The sequence below is a fragment of the Larus michahellis genome, chromosome 8 (genome assembly GCF_964199755.1).
Source record: "Larus michahellis chromosome 8, bLarMic1.1, whole genome shotgun sequence".
Taxonomy (NCBI): Eukaryota; Metazoa; Chordata; class Aves; order Charadriiformes; family Laridae; genus Larus; species Larus michahellis.
The window spans coordinates 47,518,923-47,535,661 of NC_133903.1; the positions used below are offsets into that span (position 1 = coordinate 47,518,923).

At 50.0% G+C, this 16,739-nt stretch overlaps 1 protein-coding gene across 1 annotated transcript; it reads right to left on the minus strand.

Annotated features, from left to right (window-relative positions):
- Window positions 1–5,364: 5,364 nt before the first annotated feature.
- TMEM275 (transmembrane protein 275) lies at window positions 5,365–13,106 on the minus strand. The gene is made up of 2 exons (XM_074598658.1): window positions 12,632–13,106; window positions 5,365–7,643 (listed from the first exon to the last, which is right to left on the minus strand). The coding sequence occupies exon 2, from the start codon at window positions 7,550–7,552 to the stop codon at window positions 7,004–7,006; it is 549 nt and encodes a 182-aa protein (XP_074454759.1). The 5' UTR covers window positions 7,553–7,643; window positions 12,632–13,106; the 3' UTR covers window positions 5,365–7,003.
- Between the last annotated feature and the right edge of the window lie 3,633 nt (window positions 13,107–16,739).

Genomic DNA, 16,739 nt, shown 5'->3' on the forward strand with positions numbered 1-16,739 from the left:
GCTTATTTGCACAACCACCATGGTGCAGGCAGCGGCCACGTGCCCACCCCAAAGGAGAGCCTTTGGGTTCGCACATCCTTTCCATGTGCAAAACCTGCCTCCGAGTGGAGAGTGCGGAGCCCCAGAGACAGCGAACGGGATAAAGCTTGCAGTGGGAGAGGGAGGATCAGCTCCTAACGGCAGCATCATGTTTGCCTGGCTCAGCTGGAGATAAAAAAGATGAACCACAGATCATAATGATTTCTCATACTGAGATAACAACAGAGGAGGATGTGTCTCCAAAAGAAGCATCTTTTCTGCCTATGTGCCAGCAAAAGAAAATCATTTTTTTGTCTGACTTTATAGCAAGCTTCATCAAATATCCATCTGGCACCAGGCCAGGGAGCCGCATATGAAGCTGTGTTCACTGTCACGGCGGATTGATGCCGGAAACTCCCGCAAAGATTCCAGCAGGAGAGAGCTCCCGCGACGGTTTTGGGAGGGTACGCACATCTCTGGAGGCACGGCTTATTAAAAGCACTGGTGCAGAGAGATCTGGCTTTTGGGACCCGGTTGGAAGCAGGGGGTCTGGTAAGGGACTGTAGCTCCAAAGCTGCCTTTGAAGTTTTGTCCTCATGTGGAGACCGCGCCCAGCTAGATCTCATTTTAGGGGTGCCTGGAGGATTGCATAATCCAGCAATTCTCAAGTGTTTGAATCGAAAATTTCATCTGGAACCTGGGAAGCTTTTTTTTTTCCTGGCAAAAGCATCACGAGAACCAATGTCTTCTCAGGACAGGCCAATTTCAAGAAATCAGAATTTCCCGATGAATACGTGCTCCCTGGAAAAACTCCTGGGAACTCTTTGTGTGCAAGGATGCCTTGAAAAATATAATCTGTCCTCCCAGCCCTGACGCCCTCTGCGCTCTGAGAATTCAAAGCCATATCAGGGTGTGCAGGTCCCACAGAGAGAGAACGAGAGTGATTACAAGTAGCAGGAGATCTGCCAATGGAAACTGCAAAATCTCCTCTCCACAGACTTTGTAAATTAGACTGAACAAAGCTGTGGAAACGAGTCTGTAAGGAGCAATCCTCGCTGACCAACCCTGATGGTCCAGCTGTTTTCTGCAGCCTGGTGGCTCACTGAGAGCTTGGCTGAGCAGCAGTCTCCATTCCGCTGGAGCTCCCCGGGTCAGCAGTGGGAGCAGCTGGGACAGCAGAAGCCCCTAAACTGGCCACAATTGCATGGAGCTAGTCTCCAAGAGTTTGAAATTTATATCAAAATGAAAAATGTCAAGCTTCCAACTTCCCTAAGAAGTGTGAGAGAGCAAATGATGTAGGACAACGCCAGAGGAGATGCTCCATATCCTTGGTCCATCTAGAGGGGGATGGTGCTGCAGAGGAATGAGCGTCTGTTGCGGCTTCACATCACCCTGGGGACATGAGCAAGGCATCGCTCTGAGGCCACCCCAAACAAGGAGCTCTTCGGGGCCATCAGTCTGATAGCCAGGAGTTCTAGAAGACAAATATACAAGCTTCTCCTAGAGCACATTGCAGTGGGGCAGCCAGCGGTGTCCGAGGGTCTCTCCCATGGATGCTGAAGGCTCAGCTGAGCTGACAGCATCTGACAGCCGGAGAAAACCAGCCTTTCCGCCTTTAAGTTGAGCACATTTGCTATGGACTCACTGGAGACTAATGACATAAAAGCTCTTCTTTTTTTTAGAAAAAAAAAAAAAAGAGGGACTTTGCAAATGGAAATTTCACATTTTCGTGGGTTTTTTTGCTCTTTCATGGGGTTTTTTTGCTCTTTCATGGGTTTTTTTTCCTCTTCCAGGACTCATCCAGGGAAAAATGCCCCGTTTCTTATGCAAGTGAGACCTAGAAGGTTTGTACCTTTGCTGTGGACTTGTGAGTCCTGCAAAAGAATGGCAGTTCAGGAGCATTCATGGAGCTCCTGAGCCAAGATCAGAGCGATGGGCGAGAGAGGGAAGTGAGGGCTCCTGGGGAAGGGTGAGCATTTCCCAGGAGGGAAGGAGTCAGCCATCTCAGCCTAATGAAAGGGAAGCTCTAGGAATTCTACAACAAATCTAAAAAGTTTCAGGGATACAAATTTCCAGAAGCCAAAAAGGTATCTCAGTTAAAAGCCATTGTTTGTACAAGGATAAAAGGACATAAACTAGCCACAAATAAATCTGGGCCAGGACTTAGAAAAAGCTAATTACATTTCATGTAATGTTTCTGTTTTATTCTTCCAGATGGAGAGAGAAGCTCAGTTCACGGCCCAGGTTGGTGCTGGGCAGCTGCCGTGGCAGGAATGCTCCAGGCTGCAAGTCCAGGAGGGCAGCAGTGGATGCTCAGCAAACCCTCCTCTGTGCTTTTCTCTCTGGTGCCACTTTTAAAAAAAAGAAAAACCCTTCCAGGGAGTTCTCCCTAACGGCCAAAAAAATCCTTTCTGAAGGGAGCAGGTTTTCATTTCACACACATTGTCAGCGGAGCCTTCTTAGCCAGCTCATTTCCCAGGCCTTTAACCAGCCAGCCTGCCTGGAACAGAGAGATTTCCTCTTGCCTCAAATCACTTGGCTGCACATGGGAGAGAAGCCCTTTGACGAGGTGAATTTGCAAGGCTCTCAAATCCTCTTTATTCTCACTGTGCTATCCCTCCTTGACTCATCTCCAAGAGACCTTGTTGGGCTAAGCTCAGAAGGAGCACGGAAAAGTGATGGCACCAATCCTAGAGACACACAAACGCACACAGATACAGCCTCCACCCCTTCCCCATCCCATAAATTAAATATCATCTGTACCCAGGACTGGGGAGGATCAGCTAAAATAATCCAGCCCCATCCTCCATCACTGGCGAGGCTGGATTCAGAACATCCCACAGTCCTTATCCACCCCAGCCCACAAACCTAGTCGTCCCACGTCCCTAATAAGCTGGAGGCCCACAATTCACATCTGGGCTGTTCAGGTACACAGCTGGGGGTTTAACGCACACATGCAGAAAAAAAAAAGGCTACATCAGGTTATTCCTGTGTTCGCCAAAGCAATGATAGTGGGAGTCCGCGGTGGAACTAGTGTTTAGGCAGCCAGGGCTTCAAGGAGCAGTGGCGTTCAAGAGGCAACATGAACTCTGAGGGATGCTTTTTCCTTGCAGCTAGTTACGCGAGCTAGAAAATCAAGCAGGAGAGTGAGGAGCACGGGGCAAAATGAATGCAGACAGCCCTGGGACACACCCCATCCCGGGGTAAGGGAGAAGGTGGTTGGGGGAGTGAAAGAGAAGGCAGGCCAAATGCTCACTGAGTGCAATTATTTTAATGGGTCTGTCTTTTCCAAGTTCCGCATTGCACACATGGAAATAGTAACTTTAAAAAAGACTCACATCAGAAACTTTGACTTGGAGCACAAGAAACTCTCCCTGTCTCCTGCTACACAAGGAGGCGCAAGATTCACAACAACATTAGTCACGGCCGATCACGGAGGCAGAGAGACAGACAGACACGTAAATCCTGAAAGACAGAAAAAGGCAAAAGCAGGGCATTCATGCTTCGGAAGGCAGCAGATATTCCCATGCCAACCTTGCTGTGCAGGCAGGTGGTTGGGGTCACGGCTTGGCATACAGACCCACCACACCAGGGGATCAGCATCTCACTGGTCCTACACCTCTGCTTGCCCCGGTGCCATCTCTGCTGGTCATCATCTCTTGTGTCCCAAGGGTGTCAACTCCCAGAGCGACACCGGCTGCTCCAGGTCCCGGGGCTGCGTTGGGGTTCCCTGTATGGTACTGGCTGTGATGCCACAAGGCAAGTGTGAACCACACTGAGCTCCCAGCTGGCCCTCAAACTCCTGCTTCTGCCCCCATTCCTGCCCAAGGGGCCTTTGCCTCCGACTGGTATGGGATCTGCCATTACATTATCCATCACTGGCAGCATTTCACGATACAGCTGCGGTAAGGAGTGATTCCAGTATGCACATACCAGACTTGGTTTTCAACCCTTCAGTGAGTAGATGGAGTTGTATGGTTACCATTTGATTTTTCTACTTTTTTGGCTCCAAGTGCTCAAAGAAAAGTGCCATGGTAACCATGTTCACATGGGCGATACCTCTAAAGGACTTCCAGCCTGTTGTGCGCTATTCCAAAAGGCTGGTGAGCCAGCAACCTGGGAATCAAACCTACCTCAGCAAGCTATTCTGTTTAATTGCTACAGCAATCACCGGCAGGCAAAAATCATGGGAGCCTTTTGTTCAGTACAGCAGTTCCTGTGTGCTGAAGGGCAGCCAGTGCTGGAAGCAGAGCTCATCCATGAAAATGAGCTCTAGGGGGGATCATGCAGAGATCAGACCATACAGACTCATCCACCTTCAAGCAAATCTCCAGACTCAGGTGTGCTAATACCAACCGTGCTGCTCGGCAATGTGTCCATCTTTAACACAGCTTTAAGCGGAGTTGGGAGCAGGTGTTTTCCCTCCTGCACAGGCAGGGAGCTGAGCACTAGCGCAATTAAATGATTTGCCCAGGACCTGGAGGCTGTACAAAAGACTTGAACCACACAAACGTCCTTCTCCTGAGCCTGCTTCTGCCCCTCCTAGCCAGTAGACCAGCCCTCCTAAAATCACAGATGTAATTCCTTGATGTAGAAGAAGCTGTTCAAGGCAGCAAAAGTGTTGGACCAATCAAGGAGAACCCACACTGGACCTACATTAAGACAGTTTGGTTACCTCTCATCAAGGAATGGAATTCAGGCTCCTCCTAGCTGAGCTCATGAAGGGGCCATCAGCTGCACAGCGGCTTCCCAGGGCAACCAGGACACCTCATGCATGGCCTGCAGAGCACCGTGGCTCTTGTCTCCAGCTCCCCCATGATCCTATGTGCCATCACTTAACCCAGCACACCAGCCATACGGTTCTCACAGTCTGGCCACGCAGAGGTCTGCTGTTGGACGAGGAGAGCCTTGGCCATGTCACAACACCTGCCTCTCCTCCAGCATTTCCCTTTCAGCCCTCCTGCCCCTCCATACATCCATTTCTGCTGGCTAACGCCTCAGGGCTGTGTTGTCCTCAGCCTAGCAAACCACTGATGCTGGGCTGAAAGGGAAGTGTTACCTCCCTCTGGCTACAAGGGATGCGAAGTGCCGTAGGAAAGAGATGACTGAAGGAAACTTGAACTATGAACTATTCTATGAAACATGACAAAGGCCCCAGAAAAGCTGAGGGGTGTGGCAGAGTATGGACTGTTTGCTGGCCCTTCTAATCCTGGAAACTTGGGGCATCAAAGGGAATTAGTAGGGTGCAGGATGAAAATAAGCCAAGGACAGAGAACTTTATGGCCTCTCATTAAAGTCTACAACTCTCTGCTGCAGGATCACAAACAATGAAAGCTGACAGACATTCAAGGCGCAACTGGATTATTTAATGAAGAAGAAATCCATTCAGGGCTACTAAACACAGGCACCACTTCCAGCTCAGGAAGCTCCTAACCCATAGCTCATCGGAGGCTGGGAGAGCATTTTGGACAAGCAACATCCTGCTTTTGCCCTGTCTTCTCCAGACCTTGCTCTTGGCCTTCTCAGAAACACGACGCTGGGCTAGCTGGGCCTTTGGAATGTGTTGGTATGGTCACTCTTGTGTCCATATAATTTCCTAGTCACTCAAAGTCCCAAAAGTCCCATTTGTAATATAGGATTTCCATAAACAGAGAACCTATGCAGCCGTTCCTACTCAAAATCCACTCCCCCGGTGCTGCATCCCCACGTACTGGTCTTGCCTAGCACAGCTGTCCTTCCCCACACTGGTCCCATGTCTCATAAAACGTGTGAACAGCCCCTACAGGAGTCAGAGCAAAGGCCCGTTAGCACAGCACTGTCTTCCCAGCTGGGGTTACCCAGGGAACACAAAGCCTTTGCAGCAATAATCCATCAGATCAGGGGCTTTCCGAGGCAGAGGTGGTGTCTTTATGTTGAACAGCTCTTCATAAATTCTCTTCCGCAAACTCTTCCCATTGCTTTGCAAGCCTGCGAGCACATTGAGCAGCCAGTTTCCTGCAGCAAGGGGATCCACTCGCTCCTGATTGTGTAATGGATCTCGCAGCCACTTCAGGGAAAGAGATAGTCACCGTCTTCCAGCACAGCTATACTGAAGCCCATACAGTTATTTACTCCTTGTCCCAAGCTGATGTGTGTCCCAGGGCAGCCTTCCACAAAAAAGATGGAAAGGAAGCTGCCTAGCACTCAGTACATAATCATTGCCCAAGGATTCCATTTGCAGGCTCCTGCCAATCTCTGGTTACTCCAAGAGCTTGTCCCCAAGGATTCAGCCTGGCTGACCTTCCAAGGTACGTACTGCTCTGAGCTGCACAGCTACAGCCCACCCTGATTAAAACAAGAGGAAAATACCAGTGCTAATTGCAATCCTTGTGATTCATTGTCTCTTAGAATGGGTGGTAAAGTCACGCAAGTGAACCCAAGATGGGGCAAGGATTTTCAAGGGAGAGGAGATTATTTCACACTACTTTTTCATTAGCGAACACATAGCTTTGTCCCTGCTGCCAAAAAGCTTGGCACTTAAAATGCTGAGATCTTCTTGTGACTGAGTGGCAACGAGCTGTAATTTACTGCATTCCTGCTTCTTTTACGTTCAAGAATTGCTTCACTTCTGAGAAGAAAGAGCTGTCATTTGTCAGCCCCATGTAGCCCCTCCTTCCAGCCAACATGTTTCCACGTTATGCTAGACAAATTAATTCATTCCCCTCTTCCTATTTGCTCCCCAAAAAAGCCGGTGTATTCCCAGGAACTTAAGAGTCATCCTTTCACAGCAACATCATTATCAATTTTCTTTTTAAAGCCACGTAATGGGCATGTTCCCCTCAGCAAAAATCCAGAATATTTCTGCTATTGCATCCACCTCCCTTAAATTGATTCAGAGAGACCTGGCTGTCTGCTGGCTTTCCACAAGCACCTTCCCCACACCCATGGATTTCCAGCCCACCCATTGCAGCGTCTGGCTGGCTGCTAACAAAAGCTCTGCCTGGCTTTAGGATGCGGCCAGGTCCCTGGGCAAGTTGAGCTGTATCGCTTCTCCTCCTGTGGTGTACTTGGCCACCGGCCCGTTGCCTTCCATGGTGAAAAGCTTGCAAGTCTTCGCGTTCTCGTGAACCGGTGTGGACTTTTTCGAGGAGATGGGGGAATTTGTGGGGCTCAGCTGAACGGCGGTGGTATCCTGCACCGTGTGCTCACTAGTTTCAATTTCAAAGGCTGTGTTGCCAGGTTTGATGAGCCCAATGTTGGAACCTGGTTTGGATTTCCTGGCCCCGTGAGCTGGGGGCCTCCGGCTGCAGATGCAGCAGGCACCGAAGAATGTGAAGGCCACCACCAGCAAGATGGGTCCGATGATGATGGGAGGGTTGTTCATGGGGAGGAAGGTCCCAAAGGCAAATGCTCCCACTAAAGTGATGTTGATCCCTGCTAGCATGATGCAGAGTCCACAAGCGCAGCAGAGAGCAGGGGAGGGGAGGCCCTGAGGTCGTGTCTTTTTCTGAATGGGTTTCTGGGACAAAGAGCCGCTGCTCTTTTCACTGAACATGTTGAGATGAGTCTCAGAGGTCACTTCAGTCCTCACAGGGTGTACGCTGCGTTAGGAAGGTTAGCTCTGGTCTCCTGCTGCCTTGAAATCTCTGTAGAGGAACAGAAAAGCATGCAACTATTAGAGCAATGAACCAAAGGCCCTTTTCCACCACCATTCACGGTGAACAGCATCTTCTCTGGGTTTGCTGGTACCAACAATTAAGTACAAATCCAAGACTGCTCTCAAGTCTGGGCTCTCCCTGTCCATGATGGTCACATGCAGTCAACCTCAGCCTGGAGCACTTAGCCCAGCGTGCTCAATGCCCTTTGCCATCCCAATGGAAGACGCTCAAGTGAATCCGAGCATGCGATGGCCCGGAGTCTACGCTTGGCTCTACCTGGATTCTGAGTAACGGTGCAGCATTGCAGCAGTATGGCTGGACAGACAGACCCACATCATGAGCTCGGATGTTTCTCACATGGGTTTGAGACCTGCTGCATACATCTCTTGATGCTCCCTCTACTCCATCCACTCTTTCCTTAAAATACAGGCTCTTCAGGACAGGTAATATGTCCTGCTGCCCACTTGGGCAGTAGCTGGTCTCACGGTGTTTGTCATCACCCACACAACACCTGCCCAAAATAACAACAGACTCCAGTACTTCTCTGAGCATCCCTCACTGCAATGTGAGTGCAATCTACTCTTGGACGGGTAAATGGTAACAGAAAGTGGGACTCTCTGCTCCACATCTCAGTTGTCCAGTAATTGAAACTAATCATCCAGGTTGCCTTTCTAGTCAGTGAAGAATAAAAAGTCACAGAAGATGATCCAGAACGTCCCAAAAAGATGTCCACAATGAGAGGGTCTGGGCTGACTACAGAGGGAACCTTGGAGATGACTTGAGCAGCTAACTGTTAGATGCTCAGTGAGACAAACTCCATCCACAGACGCTGAGTGACTTGTCATCGGTCACAGAAGTCTATGACGAAATGGAGCAAGTGTAGGTGTTTAGCTTGCTGGACCATGCTTTCTACCATGCCTCACACCACGTTTGGTGTGATCACAGGAGTTCCCACAGAAGGGGGCAGGGAAGCTTGTTTGCCTCAGCAAACGTAAAACCAAACTTCTACACAGTTCGTGCACAAGCAACACTGGCTCCTGGATGGAAGCACATGGAAACTGAGATGATGAAGCTGGAAAAGAGCCTGGGGATCTGCCTAGGACCCAAGGCAGGAACACATAGCCCTGACTGACAGCAGCAGCTTCTCCATGAAGGAGACTATTGGACATGATAAGAGCTGGCTTTGTGTTCGCTATACTTTGCTGGGAAGCCAAATTGCCAGAAGCCAATTTGCCAGCAGTTTGCTGGTGATGCCTTTGATTTTACAGGCAGGAGAGCATTTCTCTTCCCAGCCAGACGGCAAACAATAGCGGTCTGCTCTCTCCTACTCCCCTGCCTGGCTCCCTGGCTGCCTCCCTCCTCTGCTGTCAGATCACTTTCAAAAGGGTTGCCGGGGGAAAACTGATACCACACAGGTTTCTACTGCAAGAGCCAACAATCACTGTTGTGCTATTAACACTCTGCAGACACTAAATTAAAAAAAAAAAAACAATCACCCATCACCCTGAAACATGCCGGTGGGATCAGCCGGGCATTTTCAACATGTTTCCTAGGTTATAAAATTCTCCTGCACCTCCAGCTGAGGCAAAGCTCTCTGCTTCTCCATCCGGTGTCATATCTCATTTCCTTAGCTTGGGCTTGTGTTTAGACCCGAACGAAGTGCAGCAGTGAACTTTCAGTGAAGTTGTTATTCAGTGAGACATCAGCTGGAGCTGACAGGGACAGGCACGTGGAAGGATTAAATCCTTCCTCATCTGGGGATGCCTCACTGGGGAGGAGTCTCTCTGCAGGCAAAGATGTTTCAGGAGAACTGAGAGCACGCAAGATGAGAAAGGGCCTTTTCTTCATTAGCTGGGCTAACATCTATCCACGTTTCTCCAGCAGTGTTCCGCCTGGGAAGCCTGGCACACTGATGTGAGCTGGAGCCCTGATTCTGCCTCCTTCACCAGCCCTGGACCAGCAGCAAGACATCTTCTGGTTAACGACATGCACACACACGCTGTTCTCTCTTACGGATACCGGTCTGAATCTTTGGTGCACAGAGGCTGTAGATACCCCAGCATAGCTCTTCCCTTGATTTACCCTGTACCTTCCCACTGCAAAGTGCTCGGCAGGGAGCCACGCGGCTCTTAGTGGCTAAATCATATCATAGATTCATTCCGCCAGGTTTATCGCTCCCGACTCCTCAGCACTCACCTGCTTCCACCCTGCAAGAATTCCCTCTCCTGGGAGAGCCGTGCAGCTCTCGCAGCCGCTGGGCTCCGGCGGGATGCAAAAACAACCTGGCTGCCTCTGCTTCTAGGCAAGGCAGAGACCAGAGGTCACGCTCCCACTGAGATTTTCCAGAGGAGCTTCAACCTGTTGCCCGTCACATCTGTCAGCGGTCACCTGTAGTCAATCCAAAGAGACCGTGCTGGTTGCTGGCTGCTTTCAAGGCTGCAGCCGTATCACCCAGCATGGTTCCTGGCAGCTCATTTTCTCTGCCTGGCAATTATTGCTCACTGTTACGGCTCTGTGAATGAAGGGGGTTAAGCTTGGGTAAAATCCTCACTGGACCTCCCCAGGCTGTAACAGGGGAGGAGGGGGACAAGAGGGCTTGTTCAGGTACCATTGGCAATGATAAATCAGGGCAGCCCATCCAAGGACAGCTTGCCCCAGCAGGTAAGAAAGAACCACAGATCCACTTTGGAAGGATAAAGGACTTGCAAGAATGATCCAGCTGGGCTCAAGGTGGGTACAATCACCATCAGCTTCCCAGGCATTCATGGCCACTTCCCAGAAGGAGAGGAAACCAGATCTACAGTATGGAAATAGGGATGTGGCACATAAGGACGGAGACCTCTCACCCTGCAGCTTGACTGGAGGAGGCACTGGCTGCTCCTTGGGCCACCCTAGGACAGGCAGACGGTTCCCAGGTTGTGCCAAGGGACTGGGCAGGCAACGGCAGCTACCTGCCTCCTGGCAAGTGAAGAGGGAAGAAAGGAAATTTGCAAATAAACCGCTGTGGCTAAAGCAGTGATGAGTAGCTTGCCAGGAGTCATCACCCTAGGAGGCCCGTTGGGTTGGGTGTCTGGGTATGCATCAGTATCAGCTTGCACAAAAAGTCAGAGACTAGAGCAGGCAGTGTGACAAAACCCAGGGTCCGGGACCTCCTCAGATACACCTGCGACTGTAAAATACGCGTCTGTCAGTTCAAAGGGCCAGGTCTAATACAGGGGCCATGACACTGCCCAAAGAGTGAAGCTGTAACAACATGAATCCAAGGGTTTGTGTTGCACGCCATCAAGTGGGGAATAAAAGCACCTGGGGATGACTGAGGGAGCAAGCCACCAAACCTGTTGAGATGGCATCAAAGAAAAGCATAGGAGCATAGGGAGCCACATCTGCCTCATTCACTTGATGAACATGGAGATATACCCAGAACCATGGGACAGAGCTAGTGGGAGTGGTCAAATATAGAGCCAGGGTTGAGATCTCATTTAAACTGTGTGAGGAATTCTGGGGCTTGTCACACCCTTTCTACTGCTGCACCATAAAGGTTCTGGCCATGCTATGTCCAAGACAAAACTTCTTTCCCATCCTTTTTGCTTGGAGAACCTACATGGGGTAATAGACCTTTCCCAGCAGAAAGCACTGGAGTCATCAGAGAATCTAAAGGGAACCCTGTCTGGAGCGAGGACCTCTCCCATCAGCTTGTGGACAGAAGACCTTGGAAGACAGCACCATCATAGTGCTAGGACATGACCTGCACACGCACCACAAGGTAGCCAACAGTACATAGAAGGGAGTGTGTTTGCACTGGGAACATTTAGAAAGTGGATCACTCTTGACTCTTGTCTTGATCTCCCTATGAAACATCAGGGATTCTACACAGGGGATTCCTGTTGGAAAACCAGATGAAGTGGGGATGAGAAAGCCAGCAGAGCAGTGGAAGATAAAGCAAAAAAACAAAGCAAAGCCACAGAATGCCTTACACCATCCTCTACCTGACAAGACCCTGCAACAACACAAAGTCCATCTTTATGCTGATTGCCATATACAACAGAAGCATCTTTGTTCTCCTGTCATCTCCTAGAGCACAGGCTGATGCTATGGGGAGAAGGGTCCCTCTCCATCCCCTTTGCAGTCACAAGAACTCACTGATGTGGGGGAGCTCCCACTGCTGTCATTCCTGAGGCTATCTGGCAGCTTTTACATTCCACTTCAGCCAAGTTAATGTGTTCAAAAATGATAACTTTCCAGATAAATTATCCCATCCAAAATGACCAACCTCCTTTCCGTCAGGAGTGGAAAAAGTTCTCTTTGGGCTCTCTGTGTGAAACAGGTTCTTTTCTTATCGGTTAGAGCCTAGGTTTCTTTTCCAAACAACATTTCAGCTTGAAATGCATTACTGCCGAGCACTGCTACACAAAAAAAAAGCTGCATATCCAAGCTAGAGGGATGGAAATCCAGAGGCTATAGTGATTCCTTCCAGAGGAATATCCATCCCTCCCTATAATCTCAAGGGGACAAAGAGAGACTTTCATTCATAGCTCTGGGAGTTCCTAGAGCTCGAAGGGTGCACTGACATATTCAGCCAGCATTTTAGGAGCATCATTTAAAGCCATACCAGCAGCACCAGCAACGTGCACAGCTAAGCACGCTTCCCTCTTAGTTGTAGTGAGGGGGATCGAGCTGTCATCCTTCCACACAGTCTCATCTTAGCAGCACAGCCAAAATATTTGACAGACCCCAGATGAGCCTCCTTCCTAGAGGTGTGATGGCACAGCGAAATAATGACAGTGATCAGCAAAGAGAAATTGCAGTCAGACAGCTATAACCACCCCCCGCACACAGACAGACTCACAAACACACATGCACACACGCACCCTTTAGCTGTCAGGAGAAGCACAAGACTTTTTGCCGGGGCAAAGTGCCGGGAAACTCTCCGGCAGGGTCAGGGAGAGCCTCGGTGGCTGGGAGGGGAGGACACTTACCTGGGCTGGAGCGATGGAGAGCGCGGGTGTGCCGGGTCTCCCCTTCACCCTTCAGTCGGGGATGACAAAGCCATGGCTAGTCCCAGCAGGGCCGGGGCTGGAAGCCCAGCTGTGTGCTAGGAGGAGAAGGCTCTCACATCCTCCTCGCCTCTCTTCACCGAGCTCGGGAAACTTTGCTGGGGTGCCAGGCGAGCCGCGGGCAGCCCCCGGGAGAGCTCGGCGGGCTCCGTGCGAGCTTGGCCGCCTTCTCCCCACTTTCCTCCTTCCCCTCGGAGGATGATGTCCTTCTCCTCAGGCAGAAGGGGGCTCAGACGCAGCATCGCTGCCCCGCCGCATCCTCTCCTGCCGCCTCCTCCGCCTCCTCCTCCTCCTCCTGCAGCCTGCGGTCCCCAGCAGGGCTCAGCCCCGCCGCCTCCCCCGCTGTCCGGCGGGCTCTCACTCTCCCCCCGCGCCTTCTGTTTCTTCTTCCTTTTCTACTTCAAGGCTGCAGCTCCCGCCCCCTTCAGCTGACAGAGGTGGCCGGAGCAGAACAGCCCCTTTTTCCCCCAGAGGAGAGGAAAAATCCCGCAGCGGGTCTCCGCCGAGGGGCAGCCCCAGCCCCGCTCCGGAGCCGCCGGGGTGGGGAACAAAGAGCCCGGAGGGGAAAACCACCGCCAAATGCCAAGGAATAAGATGCAGGCTCTCCGCTTGCTGCAGAGAGGCAGGGAGCTCTTTAAACGCAAGAGGTTTGAAACGCGGGTTACGAATAAAAAAAAATATTAAAAAATAAAAAAAATACAACTGGTGTCCGGGTGCCTTGACGCTGGAGGGATGCAGGAGTGGCTCCTCGCTGGGCGGCCAGCAGTGAGGGGTGCTGAGACAGGACCTCCCAGAGGTGGAAACGTTCAGAGTGTGGGAGCTGGAAAATCCAAAAAAAACCAAACCAAAACAAAAACCATCCTCAGATGCAAAACTAATGTTTTAACGTGGCAATCAGATCTCAGGTACTCTTAAAAGTACTTGCTCTAAAAACATGCCTGATGCTAGATCCTGCTGCAAGCACAGCCAAGGTTTTAGCTCCCATATCAAGAAGCCAATCTCTGTCTGTTTGTAGAGTTGGTGACCACAGGAAATGGCAAACTGCAAGTTATTGCACTGGATGGAGTATAGGTAACCCTTCCACAGCTTAAGGCATGCTGACACTCACACACACTCCACGGCTCTCCGTGCCCACACTGCTGTAACCAGCCTGGATGCTGCCGGTGACAACTGAGCAGAGGCATTTCTCCAGCTTATTGCAGGAGAATTCTGTACGAATCGGGCTGGAGCTGATTGAACATGAATCATGCTCCCCTCTTTTTTCAATGATTGCTTTCATGATCTCGAGAGAGAGAGGAGAAAAGTTAACATAGAGATGGTGAAAAAAGCAAAGGTCAAAGACAGAAATTGCTGAAGAGGAATGAACACCTACTTCTCTCTATTCTCCAGGCACTTCTCCAGCCTGAGTATTCTTAATACAGCAGCATCCTCTATTGCATTAAGCTGCATGTCACCTTACAGGTCATCCTAGAAATTCAGGCAAAACCAAGCTTTGCAGAAAGGAGTCCATCCCCTGCTGGGGAAGACAACTCTCTTTTCTCCTTAGCACGGGTAATGCTAATTGCACGCTGCACAGCTTGAACAAGAGGGCAGGAGGGTATCAGGAAAGCAGTGCCGATCAGATATGCTGACTGCCTGGGCATCTAGAAAGAAATAACTGGGAAATCTCATTTCAGACCTTTCCAGGGATGCAGCGTCTCCTCTAGGGATTCCCTTGCCCTGTAACATGAGGTTCAAAATGACTCAGTGTACTCATCCCTACCAGAAAAGTGATGGGAAACCTCACGATGGAAGATTTTCTGGAGAAAATCTCCATGTAGCACAGCTGAGGGAGACAGTTCCACATGTGGCAGAACTGGTGTTTAGTGTTTGCTGACTGTTGCTGGGTAGAAACCGGAGTGGCTGAACTCATTCTCAGTGTGGCTCAATGGAAACAGCCCTATAAGCCACGTTTATTTAGGAGCAGCGGCTGTCGGAGGGAAAGAGACCACCGAGGTCATTCGAGTCCCCTGCTATCATGTTGTATAATAGCATTCATAAGGTGCTCAAGCTCCAAAGGGGCCCAATTAATACCGAATGACCTGTGGGCTGTTCCCTAATTGCACAAGGCAGTGATGAAGAAGCTGCACCCGCTTCAGGTTGGTTGTTGCATGACTCTCCATCACACTTTCCGCTTAATGGCCCATAAACCAAATAAAAAGGCTTTACTGAAACATTACCTATTTAGGGCTCCACTGAAGCAACAATTCTGGTTTTCGCATATGTGGCCCTGACGGCCTGGCAGATTGCATTCATGTGATTAAAACAACTGCGAATTCAAGAACTAAAACTAAAGGCTAGATTTCCCGCTGGTATAAATCAGAGCAGAGTTATTGCCTTGCAGAACTTTGATAGCTCATGAGCATTCTGGGGTTGTTTAGCCTGGAGAAGAGGAGGCTGAGGGGAGACCTTATCACCCTCTACAACTACCTGAAAGGAGGTTGTAGAGAGATGGGGGCTGACCTCTTCTCCCTGGTGACAAGTGATAGGACGAGGGGAAACGGGTTCAAGTTGTGTCAGGGGAGGTTTAGATTGGATATTAGGAAACACTTTTTCACTGAAAGGGTTATTAAACATTGGAATAGGCTGCCCAGGGAGGTGGTGGATTCACCATCCCTGGAGATGTTTAAAAAAAGAGTAGATGGGGCACTTAGGGACATGGTTTAGAAGTGGCTTTTGTCAGGGTAGGCTAAAGGTTGGACTCGATGATCTTAAAGGTCCCTTCCAACCTCAACAATTCTATGATTCTATGATTCTATGATGTGCCAAGGGGGTTTTGCCAAACTGATGGCTCCTAATTTCAAACTTGCCAGGAACCGGGAAGCCCTGCCTTCTTTAGAGGCAAATCCCAACCCTCAGCTGCCTAGAGCTGATATTCCTCTGGGAGAAGTTGTTTGTTCCCAGCTTCTGCTGAATTCAGAAATTATCTCAAGTCAGAAATTTCTGAATGAGAGGCAAAATTGCCTGCCTGCCTTTTGCTATGGTGAGTTCCCAACTCTGGCTTAGATATTACTAGGAAATCTAGCTCATGCACTTTTGCACCCGCAAAGACTAGGCTTCCATGTCACCATGTCCCAGTATGAAGCAGGTCAGGATGGTGACTACCACATAGGAAGCCCTTAGATATCACGCTGGTTTGGTGGGGTTTATTTCTGCAAGAATAATTGAAAAAAGGTGGGAAGGGTATGGATGATCCATGCTTTTATAGAGGTTTCAAAGGATTTTGGTTACGACTAACACTGGAGTGAAGGAGCGTGAGCAGCGTCCATGTTTAGGAGAAGAGCAGCATGGCAACAGCCCAACTCCTCAGCACGACAAGACCAAAAAGCAGCAGCCCGTGATGCTGCCCACTGAACCGTACCCATCACACAAGGAGCATGTGGGAGACGGAGAACGCCTGGAAGTTTATGGTCCAATAAGATCATTAGACAAAGGTCACTGCAGAAATGTCCCCTTGCAGATTTCCACGAGGTCTCCAGAACTGGCAGCTCTCGGTGCATTTACATTTTAATTGCCTCTTAAGGGAAGGAAACGCCAGACTGAATCTGCTCTTGCTCCAAACCAATTCTAAATGCCACTACATCTGCCCGAAAGTTTGCACTAGAGCAGGATCCGGCTCTGTCTCACGGCTCTGTGCTGGTTCTGGCAATTCGGAAGAGGGCAAAGCCCATTTCTGCAGCAATGTTTACCTGTCTGTAACACCAAGTACAGAAAGAAGGAGGTAAAAAAGAAATTAGTATTTGTCATTCCTAGAGGCAGCTGTGAAATTACTGTGCCGGAGATTTAAACCCACAAAGGAGACACCTCCTTGTACAGTGTGTAATTAAAATCACAGGACTCTGCCGCGGAGAACAACAGTAGTAATGTGCTCGGTCCCAGAACATGGACGCAACTGGACCTGTCAAACACAACAGATCAGCTGCACCTTCTGGCTCACAATGTCCCCGCGTTTCTGGTCACTGGGAACGGCCTGAGGGGTAAAGTTGGCTCT